Below are 18,357 nucleotides of genomic sequence, written 5' to 3'. Positions count from 1 at the left end.
ACTTCATCCATGTGTTGTTGACAGTGATGCCCCGCGTATATGTGTGCTGGTGGCGATCATCTGCCAAGGTCCGCGTCTCGGCACTGCTGCATCTTTGCCGACACACAGCATACGCAGGTGTATGGACGTCTCTTCATATGGGGGCATACTGTGCCCAAGCTCGGCTACATCCGGCAATTTAGCCATTTACCTCAGCGGATACCAGCAGTTGTGGGAAGATGGCTAAACCGATGTTGCGGAACTTTGTCACATTTGCCTCCAACCCCCCCCCCCCCCCCCCACACACGACAGAGGCAGAACACCACCAATTCACTGCTCGCGCCCCCAAACCAAGGCTGCATGTTCGGTCCTCTCCCGAGCGTGCATGAGACGCCATTTTCTGCTGCTTGCAGTCTGGCCGTTAACTCAGCCCACACAGTAGCGCCATCCAATCAGGAAACGGGTCAAGGACCTGGGATGACGTCATCTCGGGTTCTTTAGTCTAGTCCGAACTGCAATTCGTTGTTAGCGGTCGTGAAGTCTGGTCATGTACGGGAATAGTAAGTAGCCTATGTTTTAATCTGGGTGCCCATCTATGTATGTGGCAGATTTCAGGCAAATCCGTGCAGCCGTTTTTGCGTGATTTAGGAACAAACATCCAAGCACACAAACATCCAAACTTTCATATTTTATAATATTAATAGGATCCACAACTAGTAATAAGTACTAAACAAATGCTGTTATTTTCTATAACAATAATATATATAATATATAATAATTACTAGGTGTATAGATTTTACTATTGAAATGGTCCATTTTGGTGTATGAATTGGGTTGAGTCATAAAAGTCACATGAATTGCCTTCTATCATCTGTGAAATACATTGAGTGTGGTAATTGTGTATGCGCAGTCACTGTCAATGGCTGTGGGTTTCCATAGCACTCATTGATTTCAGTGGGTGCTGTGACTGTAAATGGTTTAGCACTGCATATAATATACAATGCCAGGCTTTGTTAATGAACATAAGAACTTTGCAAGTATAAACTGGAGTAAATAAATACCTGTACAGGCAGATGTACATGTGTGTTAGTATTCATTTACCTTTATATACAATACCTTTATGTAACACATTGTAAGACCTTGTAATGTCTTAAGAGGGGTGTCAAAGATTGGAAAAACATGGATGCTTTCCATCAGATCAGGTTCACTCTATCTCTAGTATTGGTGTAAGTAGTCAGGTGGTAGACTATGGTGAGGTATCACTGAGGGGAGTCACATAATAATAATAATAATAATAATAATAATAATAATAATAATAATATTTTCTTAAGTTACTTATCATTAGTTTGTCTATTTTGTTCTTTATCTGCTCTTTTAGTAATATAGTAATTAAGAAAAAGAGGGACATGAGGCTTAAAAACATTTTTATGTTGACTAATGTGGTTTTGTACAAGCAGGATACTTGCTGTAGTGAATCTGTAAGGGCTAGTTCACACAGGGCACGGGGCCGCGTCTTTTGGTACTGAATAGAACCCAAATGCGCCTGTTGCAGAATCCAACAGTTGCGGCTTCCTGCTCCGGAATGAATGAATGAATGAATGAATGGGCCTAGTCCGGAGGGTGCTGTTGCGAGGCAGAAGCTGGGGCTGAATCAGCTGCGGAATCCACCTGAAGAAAGGGCAGCTCGCTTCTTTTTTCCGTGAGCTGGAACATACCGTTCATGGAAAAAAGAAAGCTAGTGGTCTCCATAGACCTCAATTGTGAGGGGGCAGATTCTGACGTGGATTCGGCATCCAAATCTGCCCCTCTTGCCCTTTGTGGTAATCAGTGGGAGAGGAGCTCTTGTATTCTTTAACAACACTTGCTATTTATTTTATTACAAATTTTTTTTATCCCAATGACTTTTTACATACCTCCAATAAATGTTAGGTGGTTTATTCAAAACTACCAAAACTTGCAATGTCAGAGTAGAAAGGCCGTAAAATCCCTAATGTCCAGCTGGGGGTGATCAAATAGTATAGCATATAAAACGTCATCAATTATCTTAGTTTTATGCAGAAAAATGACAGTTTCAGAATTCTTGCATATACAATGTCAGATCAAAGGGGATCTTTCTCTTTTTTTTATTTATTTATTTATTTTTTATTTATTTAAAGGCTCAGAATGCCTAAAGATACTCTCGTCTCTCTGTTTCCCTGTCATTCCTGTTCTGACACTGGTCCCTACTTACTGATCCCTCTTAATACGCTGGAGATAACTAGACTGTCACTAGTCGGGCTGAGACATTATTTCCAGTGTGTTGAGTGAGACCAGGCCAGGAGTGGATCCTAAATGGTGGAGAAGAATTGTGCAGGTCTTTTGTTTTGGATCCAGTTTTAAATTTTAGCTTAAAGAATTGACATGGCAAAGCTGCTCCAAATCACTGAGGAGATGTTCTAAATGGCCGTATTACTTTGTTGTACTGGTTAGAATAGTGAAAAAATTAGCATGGAGAACTTGACAGCCACACTTAACCATACTGTTGAGGCGTTCCAGGCTATATGGTCGTTTTGGGACACATACTGTATTTTGAATGGTCTCTGACTCCTTCCCCTTCCCTTCCTCCCCCACCTCCTCATTTCCACTCTCAGGTTTTTGTGATGTGTATACATTCTCAGTCTATTTTACAGTATATGCATTGCTTCACGTTCATGTTTTTTATGTTTTCAACTCTTGTGTTGTATTGTAGTTTACAAATATCCTTTCAATAAAAATTACAGTTCAAAAAAAGAATAGCGGAAAAAATAAGATTAGCTAGGTTTAGGCTGGTCTTACACGACCATGATGTAAGTCCGCAATTGAGGGTTTTCAATTGCGGACCATTCGCGGACACATTATATTCAATGTGGCCTCTTACACCACCGGATATTTTATCTGTGATGTGGCCGGGCCACAACCGTGGTCCGCAATTTATAGGACATGTCCGTAAAGGCTGTGAATTGCGGCACTGCACGGACTCGCCCATAGAACTCTATGGGCGAGTGCGGCAGGACACGGACATCTGCGGAGCCTATGTTGCCGATCAGCAACTAGTGTTGCTGATCAGCAACGTGCAGACCGTACATTCAATACGGTTGTGTAAGACCAGCCTTACAGTCGTTTACCCTTGTGTTTGGGGACTTTGTCCCCCTTTCCGCTTAAAATATGTGGAGATACAAGTCTTGCAAGCAGGACTTTTCTCTTTGCCGATTTTGGATGGATACCCGGCAGACCTCATAGACTATAATTTAACGGCTTTTTAAGCAGATAGGGTTTCTGTTTTTTGTTTTCTGAAGTGGACCTGAAGAACGGAAACGCGAACAGTAATATGAACCTAGTGTAAGCCAAATTTCTGATCAGTGTCTTCTCATTTTCCCCATTGACTAAAACAGAAACCACTGTTAGACTGCTTGAATTTCTATCCTTTTTTTTTTTTCCCCTAGGTGGTTGGGATATGGCTTACAGTGTGAAGTATAGACACTTCAAGTATGAGACCCCCTGGAAATCCTACCTTGTTAGAAATGCCTAAAGATAAAAAAAACAAAACAAAAACAAATTGTCTTGAGTGAATAAGTGATGAAATGTGACTTGCTTCTTATTAGTGGTCACAGTGTTTCTTCCCTCTGCAGGCTTTAGTGCTGTTTCTGTGACCTGTGACACATGGGTGTAATTGTAAGAAGACTGTCACAAGCTGCTTAGGATATCTGTTGGGATCAATGTATCAACCGGTGGCGGATGCTTTTGCTCTATGTAGCTGCTTTTCTGGGCACTATCCTTAAAGGGATTTTCTGGGACTTATTTATTTCTGACTGATCATTGTTAGAGTTTGTAAATTATATATTTTTTCCCCACTGCGGTGTTCACTGTACAGGAAAATATTTTTCTAAGTTTTTAGACTGGGCTTTTCGGACACAGGGATGCCTAATGTGTATGTGTTGAACAGACATTTTTAACTTTCATATGTATTCTAGGGAAAGGGGGTGAATTAAACTTCTTTTTTTTTGTACATTTTTTTTAAAAATAAATTCCATTTATTAAACCCCTAAGTCCTTTTAGAGAACTTCTCCAAAGGGCAGTTAAACCAGATTTTGACTTGATTTAGATTCTCTTATGCTCATTCAACTCCTTTCGCTAATTGACAGAAATAAACTATTAACACTTCTATTTTTAAAATAATTTTTATTTTGCAGCATTTTTTCTCATCTGTGAAGATCTTTTTCTTTTATTACCATATTGCCTGAACCACTGTTAACAGCCAGTAGCGTAAGTACCGCAGTAGCAGTGGTAGCCGCTGCCACAGGGCCCAGGACATTAGGAGGCCTGCCGAGCCCCTGATGGTGTTTTTTTAAAAAAAAATGTAATATGTCGTTACCATCTGGAGTAACCCCAACATGTCAAATGTTCGCTTTGGGGCCTAGCTATTCCTAGTTACACCACTGCTAACAGCATTCATAGATTTGCTTTACAGAAGCAACTTAGGGAGCCTTCACACGATGTAACGCTGCACTCATTCTGATCGTAAAAACACGTTCAGAATGAGCACGTAAAAAGCAGCTCCCATTTACTTGAATGGTAGCAGGCATACGTGCGCTCCCCATTGAAATCAATGGGAGGCTTTTTTCCCTATGCTTTCAATGTGATACGCACGTAATACATTGAAAGCAATAGGGAAAAAAGCCTCCCATTGATTTCAATGGGGAGCGCATGTATGCCGGCTCCTATTAAAGTCAATGGGAGCTGCTTTTTACGCGCTCATTCTGAACATATTTCTACGATTAGAATGAGCGCAGCGTTACATCATGTGAAGGATCCCTTAGGGTGCTTTCACATCACGTTTTGTAGGTCCGCCTGACTGACACGTTTTTACAGCTGTTTACCTTATAAAAACGTGTCAATCAGCGGACCCATTGACTCCAATGGAAAAAAAAATACTCCGTTATTTCAAAAGGACAGAATTGACATCAGTTTGCATCAGTTTTTTGATTAAAATAACGGATCCGTTTAACTGATCAGTTAAACTGATGTGAAAAACGTGATGTGAAAGGACCCTTAGATGTAGAAATTTGCAGGCTAGAGAGTTCTCTATGTAAGGTGCTGTGAGCCTGCTCTGTGATCTGCGCAGAGGTCACTGTGGGGAAGGAGAGGTAGTGAACTGTGACAGTCCCCTGTTGTGAATGATGCTGTCTGTGATTCATAAACCTTCTTTTGATATTGAGATGATGGCTGTGAAGTGATCTCTACAGAACAGGAAATGTCAGTATATTATGAGGCTCATTGGACAAAGTGAAAACTGCAGAATGTCAGGGGTTTTTTCCCCATATGCAATACTGCACAGAAGTTTTAGGCATTAAACTACTAACACTTCTATTTCTGAAAGCATTCTTACTTTGCAGCATGTTTCCACACCTGCTTTTACACAGCACCGAAGGTCATAGCATGAAAAATTAAGTGTAAAAGCTGATTCACACAATATGTAATTTTTTTTTTTTTTATTTTTTTTTTAATGTAGACTGTGAGCCCCACATAGAGCTCACAATGTACATTTTTCCCTATCAGTATGTCTTTTTTGGAATATGGGATGGAAATCCATGCAAACACGGGGAGAACATACAAACTCCTTGCAGATGGTTTTATGCCCTTGGTGGGATTTGAACACCAGGACTCCAATGCTGCAAGGCTGCAGCGCTAACCACTGAGCCACCGTGTGGCCCCTACAATATGTAATTTTCTGAAGATCCTTAACCCCTTCCCGCCGATGGCATATTTCGATTTTCGTTTTTGACTCCCCTCCTTCCAAACCCCATAACTTTTTTTATTGTTTCGCTCTGTGCCATATGAGATCTTAATCTTTGCGAGACAATTTTTTCTTCATGATGCCGCCATTAATTATTCGGTACAATGTACTGGGAAGCTGGAAAAAAAAATCAGAATAGGGGGGATTTGAAGAAAAAATTCATTTGTGTGACTTTTACGGGCTTCGGTTTTCCGGTGTTCACTGTGCAGCCAAGATAACACGTCACCTATATTCTTTGTTTTGGTACGATTCCATTGATACCAAATGTATATGGTTTTATTTACATTTTGACCCCTTAACAAATATCCAAAACTGTGTTAAAAAAATTTTTTTTCTAAAAGTCGCCATATTCTGACACCCGTCACTTTTTTATACTTACATGTATGGGGATGTATAAGGCGTCTTTTTTGCGGGGTCGGGTGTACCTTATAGTTCTACCATTTTTGGCAAATACTATTGCTTTGATCACTTTTTATTAAAATTTTTATCAGAGGCAAAACAGTGAAAAAACGGCAGTTTGGCACTTTTGACTATTTTTCCCGCTACGGCGTTTACCATACAGGAAAAATATTTTTATAGATTTGTAGACGAGGCAATTTCAGACACAGGAATACCTAATGTGTATGTGTTTCACAGTATTTAAGTACTTTTGTATGTGTTCTAGGGAAAAGGGGTTATTTCAAATTTTAATATTTTTAATTTGAATATTTTTTTTAACTTTTTTTTTGCAACTTTTTTTTTTGTGTTTGTTAGACACCCTAGGGGTCTTGAACCCCTGGGAATCTGATCACTAATGAAATGCATTACAATGCTAATGCATTGCAAAATACCAGCGCTTCTACTGCAGGCTACCTAGCATAGTCTGCAATAGAATGACAGGCCGATAAGCCTTCACAAGGCTCACAGCTGTCATAGCAACGTGACACCGGCCCTGGAGCTTGCTCTGGGTGCCAGCGATCACAGGGAAAGTGGCGCCTTGGTCAGCTTTGACCGAGGCGCTGGAGGAGTTAATGCCGACCGGGGACATTAGCGCTGGGTGTCTACTGTATAAAACAGTATAAACAGTAGACACCCGGTGGCCGCCTGCCTCCCGAGTGGCCGCCATAGTCAAACACCCGTACTAGTACGGCGGATGTCAGGAAGGGGTTAAAGATATTTTAGCTGAATGCAATAACTTGAAATTAAGACTTGAAGAAAAAAAATTAATATAAATACTGTATTCCAGCAGGACGATGAACCTGTAGGAAGTGCAGGGATGGCCATGTTGGTTGTCACAGAGTTATTAGAAACGGATCTATTTACTGCTGACTTTTTTTCTTTAATTTTGAGGATTAAAGCAGAAATCCTGCGGACATTTCCTCAGATCCTATGCCAAGTATTCAGCACACTCTTGTGTATCTATAATTGTATTTAATTAAATGCCCCTGGCAAGTACTAGTATGTAGTGAAATGAGAGGCCATATTGTAAGATAAGGTACTAAACAGTCTCCATTATTATACACAGTATTCTGTTCTATAATTTTATGTCCCTGTGGTTTAAATGTAAAGCAACCTACCGAAATTACATTGTTACAGGGCTCTACACAAACTAAATTTTTTTTTTTATTTTTTTTTTTATTTTTTGACTCCACACCTTTCCAACCCAATAATGTTATTTCTCTGCTCGGAGCCATATTATGGCTTAATTCTTGAGAGACAAATTTTTCTTCATAGTGGTTCAATTTATTATTCTGTACAATGTACTAGAAAGCTGGAAAAAGAGTCAGAATGAGATGGATTTGAAGTAAAAGTGCATTTGTGCGACTTTTTTATGGGGTTTGTTTTTTCGGTGTTCACTTTGCAGCTAAAATGACTTGTCATCTGTATTCTGTGTTTTGTTACAAGTCTAGGGATACCAAAGTTATATAGTTTTAGTTGCATTTTAATCTCTTAACAAAAATCCAAAATGTTACAAAAATATTTTTTTTCTAGGGTCGCCATATTTCGATACTGATAACTTTTTTTATATTTCTATTTACGGACATGTATAAGGCTTCTTTTATTGCCAGATGTACTTTTTAGTTAGACCATTTTGAGAAATGTCTATTGGTTTGATCACTTTTTATTTATTCAAATTTTTATCAGAGGCAAAGCAGTGTAAAAAATGTTTCACAGTGTTTAAGTACTTTTATATGTGCCTAGCAAAGGGGGAATTGAATTTTTATATATATATATATATATATATATATATATATATATATATATGTATATATATATATATATATATATATATATATATATATATATATATATATTTCATTTATTAGACTCCTTAGACTTCTTGAACCCCAGGGAATCTGATCATTAATGCAATTCACTGGCCGTCATGGCAATGGAACGCCAGCCCTGGATCTTGCTCAGGAGGCAGGTGATCCCTGGCAGCTCCTTAAAGGGGCTCTATCATAGGGAAAGTCATTTTTAACTAATCACATGTATGCATAGCCTTTAGAAAGGCTATTCCACACTTACCTTTAGTATGTAAATTGCGTCAGTGATTTTTGAATAAGTCCGTTTTTATTCATATGCTAATTAGACTGGAGCACGATGCATTGTGCACCCTCTTTGCTATTGTTTCCTATGGGAGTGTACAGCACAGGCTGCTGATGACTTCCTACTTCCTGTTTGCACACACACATAGGAGATAATAGCAAAGATGAGTGCTGCTGGGAACTTCCTGTGCTGGCTGGAAGCTCATTAGCATATGGATAAAAACTGACTTATTCAGAAACCACTGAGGCAATCTACATATACTAAAGGTAGGTGTGGAATATCCTTTCTAAAGCCTATGCAAGGATGTGATTAGTTAAAAATGACTTTTCCCAATGATAGAGCCCTTTTATGTTTTGACTGAGGTGCTGGGGGGGGCGGGGGCTTAATGCATGCGGTGAGTGTGGACACAGATAGCGGGCATTAGCGCTGAGTGTCTGCTGTATAATCTAGCAGACATCCAGCGGATTTTATGGCCACTCAGCTCTTGAGTGACTGCCATATTTAGATACCGAACATCCACTGTACTATTATGGCAGATGTCGGAAAGGGGTTTTAATCAAACCTAAAAAAAAATAAACTGCATTTAACTAAATTCTTTATGGTATGTTCACACAGAGTGGACACAATGCAGATTTACAACCAGATTTGCAGAAGGATTATCTACAGCATATAACACTTGCAGGAAAGGGGCTGAAATTTTAGTAAATGGGAATTGACCTGCAATGCAGAAATCTGTAGCCTGTTAGTTCATTACACTAAGTATTTGCTAAGAATTTCACCCTAGGCATACAGACATCCTCTAAGTCTCCTGAAGATAGCGCTCATGGTCCTTGACTTTGATCACGCTTTTTTCAAAATGAATGCAAATCTATACTTTGAGTGCTTATACTTTACAGCAAAACGCATTAATATTCATATCGCTTGTGTTCTTTTTCTACCAATATGCATGACATATTTTCTTTATTTTTTTTCTTTGAGCAGAAGCCAATTTTTTATTCCGTTTTATAAGACGTCGGTAATATCAGCAGTGTCAACCTAGTAACAAATCTAGACATGAAAGTAAATATTTAATTTCAGTAAAGTGACTTAGTGGAACAGTTCGCTGTACATAGCAGGTATAGACAGCCTTTGATAAAGATTATGTGATGATAAGCCGATGAACTGCAGTATTTTTCAGTCGTACATCGATTAGTGAACGTTTGCGTTGTCAGTGTGCTAGCCATCCTTTACACAGCACGCTGACCCATTATTTAGTAATAGCCCCATAAACACGACCATGTGATGTTTGAGACAATATATGGGGGCATTAGCCCAGGACAAAACTCAGGACAGGTACAAGAAAGGTCCATTACTTGTCCGCTTTGTGGCTCATGCTCATTGTAGGTTATTAGTGGGTCCATGAAGTCACATTTAACCATGGACCTGGCACATGCACGGGGTCGTGTGCATGTAGCCTAGAGAGGTATTCCAGAATTCTAGGCACTGTCTCTGAGTATTTTCATAGTTTCTTTATCCAAATTGTTCCAAAGATACAAGTCCTTTTTCGTGTTGATCCATATAGCTAGTGGTGTTTAGGGTGTACTAGCCAACTCAGTAGTAACACACTGGTTTCGCTGGTGGTGAGGTTTCTGGGTGCTGTACATCATGCTGGGTTACCCTGCCCACTTGGCTAGCATACTCTGATTTGCATCAACACTAAAAAGGCTGAACGGATTTGAATAAATAGAAAAAAAAATGATAGCAGCACCTATCAGATAATCAGATGATGTATGTCACTGGGTTTTCCTGGTGGCAGATCCTATTTAACCTTTTGAATGCCAAGTTTGTGTTTTCATTTAAAATTTTCCTCCCTGCCATGCAAGAGCTGTAGCTTTCCGTCTTCTACATGCAACATGCAAGAAGACGGAAAGCACAGACCGGGTCCGGCCGTGAGCGGCGGTGAGCGTTTTATGCTCTCCGCCGCGAAACCGTTTTTTTTAAAATCCGGACACAGAGTATTGCATGTCCGACTCTGTGTCCGGATAAAAAACCCGGTTTCCCGGCGGAGAGCATAAAACGCTCACTGCCGCTCACGGCCGGACAGCTTTCTCAATGGGTGAGAGAGAATCCTGCAGGTTTCCGTCTCCTGCTCTGTTTTATGCAGGAAACGGAAACCTGCATAACGGAGACCGGGCGCAGATGTGAACGAGCCCTGACTTTGTCTTAGAAGGTTTTGTTTACTTTTTTGTGGAACGTTATGGTTTTTGATGGCATCTAACTTTTCATAAAATGTATTGGAACCCAAAATGCTGCACTAACTTCAGTATTGTAGTAAGTCAGTCCAGAGACAGCTTGTCATTTAGCCCTGCCCTTAATTTGGAGGGACAGAAGAATACCTTCTTCCTGTCTAACCATACAGATGTTCTGTCAATAGTAAAGGTGGCAAATAAGAAATTAAAGGGGTATTCCCATAACTCTTGTTCTGCAGCCTGGAGTTCCCATTCCAAATCTATCTATCTATTATTTTTAACTGTATTGTAAAACTGAAGTTCATTTGTAAGTGTGTGTCTCCATTTTCTCTAGTAAGCGTTATGTGTAAATTTTAATTAAAGGGATATTTTCTATATTAAAGGGGTATTCCCATAACTCTTGTTCTGCAGCCTGTGTGCTCTCTTCACTTCCTGGATTTCTCTGCACATTGGTGGGCGGGGTTTCACTTGCTCTGCTATCTGCTATGTTTGCAGTCAGTAATGAGGGACTGGTTGTAAATGCATTACCACAGTATAAAGCTGATGTGGGAACTGATATAGCTGAGCAGGATTTGAGTCAGTTTGCATTACATACAGAGGTAATGGACTCCTTATCTCAGCCCTTATCAGCCAAATTCAATTAAACCAACTGAAAAGTGAAAAAGCTGAAGATAGACAGCACAGTAATCCCGGAGCTCTCACCTCCCCCCTCCCCTATCTGAGGAGCTCCATTGCTTGTCAGCCCCTCCCTCCCCCCTGAGAGCAGGCAGCTACGTCACTTGGGAAATGAGCAGATAAGCCCAGTGGCCATAGAAACATAGTGACAACAATGAAGTGAATAAACTAAGATAGCGGCCAAACAAAGCAGTTTTGATAAAGCAGTGTATTTAGGAAAAGTCTTAAATCCACATAAACTAGCAGTATAGATAGGATGCTTTTCATGGGACAACCCTTTTAAATTTCCAGAATTATATCTGATTCCAGGAGCTGCCAGTGGGTGTCTCAGCAGCATAACACAACTGAATACTGCGTGGGGCCATGTAAGGGCTAAAGGACTTGCTGTTAGAGATAACTCAAAATCTAGTGGAGAGATACCACAAAAAAGGTATCTGCACTATTGTAGACATGATACTATTTCTGCAGCCATGTAAACGAACACTAGCAGGGAGGACCAAAGTGACTGCACTAGAAGGGCTGGGAATTTATTAGGGTAGTTACTGATTTTTCACATAGAATTCCATAAAAATACACTGTACTTGTTTTGTAATAGCTAACATAATATACATCAGTTTTCTGTCGTATTCCTCCTGACATCAGTTCTCTTAACCTTGTTTAAAATCAGGAACTCCGGCTTCAGGAGGTGCAAAGAGAGAATGAACATCTCGTGGAAGAAAATTCAAGGCTCTGCACTAGAGTAAAGCGGACAGCCAAGGTCAGTATATGTTCTTTTAAAATTTCTTCAGATAACCTATTAGTTGCCGGATCTTTGAATATCGCTTGTTTTCTATAGGTCGAGTCTGAAAATGCTGACTTGAAGAGACACCTAGCTGCGGTGACTGAGCAACGGGATTCTGCTCTTGAGGAGATTCATAGATTGCAAAGCAAGCTGGAGAACTTGGAGCAAGTGCTGAAGGTGTGTATAGCAATTCCAATTAAGGCTAAGACCCCACATTGCTGAAAAGCTGCTTTTTTTCTTTTTTTTTTTATTTTACAGACATTGCTTAGGTTTTTTGAGCCAAAGCCAGGAATGGATTTGGATTGAGCAGGGTGGAGAAGTATAAGGGTTTCCTATATATCTCCTGTTCCTTTTCTTGACTCAAAAATCTACAGCAAAATCTGCAACAAAAAAAGCTGCTTTTCCTCAATGTTGGTTCTCAGCCTAAAGGGATTTTCCCAACATACAGCTTTACTAACCACTTTGTAAAACCACCATATAAAATCAACCACAATGCAAGATTTATTACTGGAGAACAACTTGATTATCTCTTGTTCTTTCAACAAACTTTATATAAATTTCTGTATACTAAGGCTTGTAAATCTATAACTCTATACTGCTCAGTAGATAAGAATGTCTTCAAATTCCTGTACCATAAATGGTCATGTTACAAGTTTACTATATCAGTCCCTCACCCACCCCAAGAGTACTGTAAGGGCTAGTTCACACGTGGGCAAAGGGGAGGTTTTTGACAGCGGAATTCGCTTCAAAAACCTCTCCTTTAACATGGTGGTCTATGTAGACCACTAGCTTTTTTTTTCCTCCTAGCGTTTTCCGCCTGAAGAAGCGACATGACCTTTCTTCAGGCGGAAAACGCCTGAAGAATTGCATAGAAGTGAATGGGAGGCGAAAACCGCACGGTAAAAAAACGCGCGGTTTTTTGCACACAAAACCGCGCGGTTTTTTGCAAAAAACCGCACGGTTTTCGCCTGCAGTTTCTATAGCACATATAGGGAAAAAAAAACCCTAGCGAAAACCGCTAGCGAAAACCGCGTCAAAAACCTCGTCAAAAACCGCGTGGAATGCAAAAAACAGCGTCAAAAAAACTCCTCGAGGTTTTTTACCTCGCACAAATAAGCTAGGCGGTTTTCACGTGTGAACTGACCCTATAAAAGCTGTAGGGGCTATTGTTTAGTTAGCTTCATTTGGACTCGTGAGAAGATGTCCGGCACCACTGGAAATCATCGAATGATGCGTTATATATCAAGGCATGATGCATAATGGGGCTCCCCATCCAGTGAGCTATTGCATCATTTGTAATTACATATAAGGATTTCCTCCTTTCAGCTGTTAAACGCTTATTACTTTATTATATTCTGGTGTGATTATAGTCATTCTTTGACCATCTTTACATTAACTTGTTTTAGAAAAACCTGTTTGCCTACAGAAATGCACCATGGTTTTTCCCGCCGCTCCTTTTACAGAAAGACTGTAGTATTTTTCTCTGTGGATTTTCTAATTCAATTATACCTATAGGGAAACCACCAGCATTTCCGTTGGGATGATTGACTTGCTGCAGTTTGCAAAAATGCAATCATTTCACAAATCCTAGCATTTCCACTGCAGATTATTTTCTGCGATGTGTGGCTGCGATTAGCCAGAATTCCATCCACTTTGCAGTATATGTAAACATGTGGCATTTACACTATGTGGAGCCCTGGCCTAAAAGACAAGATGGGCTTTCAGCTCATAGAGGGAACAGGTTACATTCTACCTATAGAAGTTTATGGTGAGGGGAAGGGCAGGTGGAGGCAGCTGGTGGCTGGAGAATGATAGAGACGCAGGTGATCCTGCATTAGAAAGTGTTGTATATCCCCACAGTTATGGTGGTGTCACTGGTGTTGACCCCGCCATACACTAGACATTATGACTGGCTGAAAGGAATTATATATGGACCATTTTCTACTCACCATAAGTGTTTTTTCTTGACAAAAACCAGAATTCAATTACCAATTTCTTCCTCTACCATAATGGTTTTTGGGTTTTTTTTTTAGAGGTGAAAGTTGTTCTTGTCAAGTGAGATATCTGTATTCTATCAGTAGAAGTCCAGTCCGCACCCCAGATCACAGCAGAAATGGACCACGATTTATCTCATTATCACAGACCACTCATGAAGAATAAGTCTATAAGAGAACTACATCTAAAATCCTTAGTGTATGGTGGCGTACGAGATTTGTAGTCATAGGGAGTGTGTATTCACCGACCATGTAATATATAATGATTTGCCAAATTAGTCTATTAAAAAGACAGTTATTATATTCAGCAAAAATAACCAAAAAAAATGAATTAGGAACTGCTACTATATTTACTCATATATATCCAGCTCTGCGATGTATTCTCTCTAGCTTATGAATGAACTGTTCAAAGGCATCGTAGGTGTTCTAGGTTCTCATACATGAGTGTTTTGGTATTTTAGCACGTGTTGTGCCGTGTTTTCAGTCATTACTTGTAAATACCTGGAGAAGAAGCCCCTGTGCTTTGAAAGCTTGCAAATGTAATTTTTCTGGTTAGCCAATAAATGTATCATGCCTACAACACTTTGATACTTTTGTGACAAAAAGACAAAATATTGCATGATGTTATTATACTCAGATTTATTATGGTGTTGACATACTGTATCAGCCACACTATAATGCAAGTCTGCAATATAATCATTCCTAATCCAGTTCAATGCAGGATGCATTGTTCCAAAAATTACTAATATAATTTAACATAATGATATTGGAAGGGTTTACGAAGGATAGAATGCTATATAGAAGGGAAACTCAATAATAGAACATCATAAAGGTGGATCAGCTGGATACTAGATTTATACTGTATGTGGTACACTGTAGAGAAATCAGATGCATTCAAATTTAATATTTAATGGGTAAATTGGTCAATCTTGTAACATACTAATCTGCATAAACTAGACAAGTGCATGGAACAGAACATCAATATCAGATTGGTGGAGTTCCCACTATCCCCACTAGTCAGCTGATTCTAGCAGCCTCACTACTTGGGGGAGTACTGAAGCCTCTTCATTATCAGGCATGTTGCTGTACCTTTATAGTGCCTGATGATGCCTGCCATTCCATTTACTTGAATAGATTTGAGCCGCAATAAGCTGAAGTACCGGGAAGTGGATGGTGCTCTGTCTGATAAACAACGAAGCGGTTTTGCTCGACCACAATTCCTTCAATGAGCTGATCGGCCTAGGTGTCAGGAATCTGACATTGATGACCTATGTTAAGGATAGGCCTTCAACTGTAAAATCAAGAAAAGAAATGTTTAGACTGGAATCAAAGATTGGGGGGTATCTATTAATTCTGTTACTATTTTATTTGTCAAAGTTATTAAAGGCAGGCCAACACAACAGCCCTATTTAAATATCCACTACCAGGAATAATAAATAATTTGCTTAATGTAGCAGTGACACCTGAAAACTATAAGTGTAAAATTATCTTTTCGATCAATAGGGAGCCTCTGTGATCAGAAGCTATGGTCTTTAGATTGTCAGAGGACACACTAATTTGTCAGTGTTGCTTGTTCTTCTAGCACATGCGAGATGTGGCGGAGAGAAGGCAACAGCTGGAAAAAGATCATGAAGATGCTGTATTAGCTCTGCAGAAAAGACAGGAGGAAGTAAAGCGGCTCCAGCAGGTGGGTGACTTTTCCTTGAGACTTTTTTTTATTTTATTTTAAGTTGAATTGTCATTTGCATAACTTTGAAGACCATAAATGAAAGTCAGTGTCAGAATAAATGTACATATGGCTTATTGGAGGTTGGTCATACTGCTCGCTGAATTGGCAAATCTTTCCCTATAAGCATACAGGGACATACTTGCCAGTCAAGCCAAGCAGGGAGTCCCATCTCATTTGTAAAACACAGTTTAAAAGTAAAATATGTCTACCGGTCATAAGGGACACTGCTATAATTTGGTGACAGGTTACGTTTTAAGCCTCCATACAGTATGCATTGTTTGTCTCCATGCAGAGTGGGAATATTAGGGGATAATTGTTTTCTGTGCATATTACATACAATTTAAATAATATAATTTTATTTTTCACTTCAGGCCCAGGTTGAAGCCAAAAAAGAACATGAAGGAGCAGTTCAGCTTCTGGAGGTAGTGTGTCTCTTAAAACAACAAGCTTATGTTCTGCTTTCTTAACACTTCAGTTTTCTTTGGGTTTTGTTTCTATAGTGAACTCGGTAGGAATGCATCAGACTCAGAGCATGCTGCTTTAAAAAAAAAAATGCCAAAGAGGTAGAAAATTAAGGAAAAAAACTGAGTGTTGTTAGTACTGTTAGTTTTGGTGCCTGGAATGCTACTTGGGCACCTGTCAGGTGGGCGGTGTCATGCAGGAGCAGGAAAGGGGGTGAGAGTCAGAGCTCCAATCAGAGGCAGCCAGTGTCAGAGTTCAGAATTGCACCCCCTGCCTGATACTGCGCTTCTGACAGAGCCTAACATATCAGGCACCAAAAGTAACTGCAAAGATTGCTCAGGAATGGTGTGGATTAGAAAAAAAATCCAACTCTGCCGGAATCAGTGCAACAGCACCTATTAGAAGGAGGCACTTTATTCATGCACCTTTTCTTCATGCCACTTTGTATTGGCTCAAAACTGTAATAAATTTGTTAGTTGTAAAAATTAAAGATGTGCTTAGCGGAGGTGGTGAAAGGTTGTTTTTATGCTTCAATTAATAATTTATTTATTTTTTTCCAAACTGTATTTCTTAGACAATTTCACATAAAAAAAGAAAGGATAAAAGACCTTTGACATTTAATTAATCTTTCCATGTGTAATCTACTGAAAATTATCTAGAACTCTGATGCTAAACCATTTACTATTATCTGGGTAGTTAACATGTTTTCCTTTTCTCTTCATTTTTACGCACAGAACACTTTGGATACCTTACAGGTATGGCTAAAAAAAATTCCACTAGTCAACTACTGTTACTGATTTAGGTCTTTCCACCTTTCAAAAAAAAAATAAAAACAAAAATTCCTTTAAGGCTATATATCGTTTTCACTGTATTTTGGAAATGCAGCTTTTCCACAGCTTCTTTTTTTCAGCAACATGAGGATAAAATTACACAAAATCAAATTGGCTATATTGGTACCATAAAACTCAGCCGTTTTTAAATTTATTTTTTTTTAAATTATGGTTTTACATATTGGTACTTAATTCCAAAGAGATTTCGTCCTTAGAAGGTCTTAGAATTAGGTAAGTACAGCCTCAGGTGAACAATACCACATGGTAAATTACAATGTGTCATTACTTATTTGACAAAAACCAGGATGCAATTCAGAAGCAGTGTGTGAAAAGTTGAATACACCCTTACTGCCCCATAGGAATTGAAAGGGTAAGTGACAGCCAGGAGCTGCTAACCACATGCACGTCCTTCATTGATCGGCAAATGTGACCACCCCGGTAAGAGCAGAAGGTTTGATAGTTTGTGTTAACACGTCTGAATGCTCCAGATCAGCAATGTCAAGGAGGAAAAAACTTGGCAATGACTTTAGAGAAGCAATTGTTGCTGCCCATCCATCTGGGAAGTGTTATGAGGCCGTTTCAAAGTAATTTGAAGTCCGTCATCCTACAGCGGAAAACATTCAAAAGCTGACAATCTTCCCAGGAGTAGAAATCTCAGAAAATTCATTCCAAGGTCAGACTGTACTATGCTATGAGATGTAGCCCTACGGCAATTTCTAAGACTCTACAGGCCTCAGCTAGCATGTTAAATGTTAAAGTTCATGATGCCACAATTAGAAAGAGATTGAACAAGTTGGCTTGTCTGGAAGGGTTGCCAGGAGGATGCTTTTTGTTCAAAAAAGTTAGCACAGCTTAAAAGGAACCTGTCAGATCAATTTGGGACACTAAACCATCCACAAGTTTTTGTAGACTGGGGGTTAGTGTCACAAATTGCTCTGTTTTAAATTAATACATGCCTGCATTTTTTTATTTTTTTTTTAAAGAAAAAAATCTTGATTCTTACATAGAGATGAGTCAGATTGTTGCTCACAGAGCCTGCTCAGTTCTTCAGTGAAGCCAAGGACGTACACCCCGCTTCACTGTGCATGTGCCGGGGGTACGGGGCACGTACAGTACTCCTCTGGCTTTAGTGAAGAACAGCGTCGACACTGGGATCACATCGACAGGTTGAGTGTAAAGCTTTATTGCGGGCACCGATGGCTTTGTAACAGGGTGATTTGGGACACTAAGCACCCAGTCCATAAGGACCAATTGAAGTGCTGTGGTGGACCTTAAGAGAGTTGTACCTAAACAAATGCCTACAAATCTTGAAGAACTGAAGTAACGTTGTACTGAACA

General features: G+C 39.6%; 1 protein-coding gene across 5 annotated transcripts in view; it reads left to right on the top strand.

Annotated features, from left to right (window-relative positions):
- The window catches only part of TSPOAP1 (TSPO associated protein 1), a 114,454-nt gene that overhangs the window by 53,518 nt on the left and 42,579 nt on the right, over nucleotides 1-18,357 (top strand). For all 5 annotated transcript variants that reach the window (XM_075263879.1, XM_075263883.1, XM_075263880.1 and 2 more), the window contains exons 7-11: nucleotides 11,891-11,980; nucleotides 12,059-12,181; nucleotides 15,581-15,685; nucleotides 16,099-16,149; nucleotides 16,924-16,944. In XM_075263879.1, the coding sequence (XP_075119980.1) occupies nucleotides 11,891-11,980; nucleotides 12,059-12,181; nucleotides 15,581-15,685; nucleotides 16,099-16,149; nucleotides 16,924-16,944 (390 nt within the window). The remainder of the gene's footprint in view (nucleotides 1-11,890; nucleotides 11,981-12,058; nucleotides 12,182-15,580; nucleotides 15,686-16,098; nucleotides 16,150-16,923; nucleotides 16,945-18,357) is intronic.

Source organism: Leptodactylus fuscus, chromosome 2 (genome assembly GCF_031893055.1).
Source record: "Leptodactylus fuscus isolate aLepFus1 chromosome 2, aLepFus1.hap2, whole genome shotgun sequence".
In the NCBI taxonomy this organism is placed as follows: Eukaryota; Metazoa; Chordata; class Amphibia; order Anura; family Leptodactylidae; genus Leptodactylus; species Leptodactylus fuscus.
Note: the sequence above shows the minus strand (reverse complement) of the source record. Positions and strands in the feature narration are given on the sequence as shown.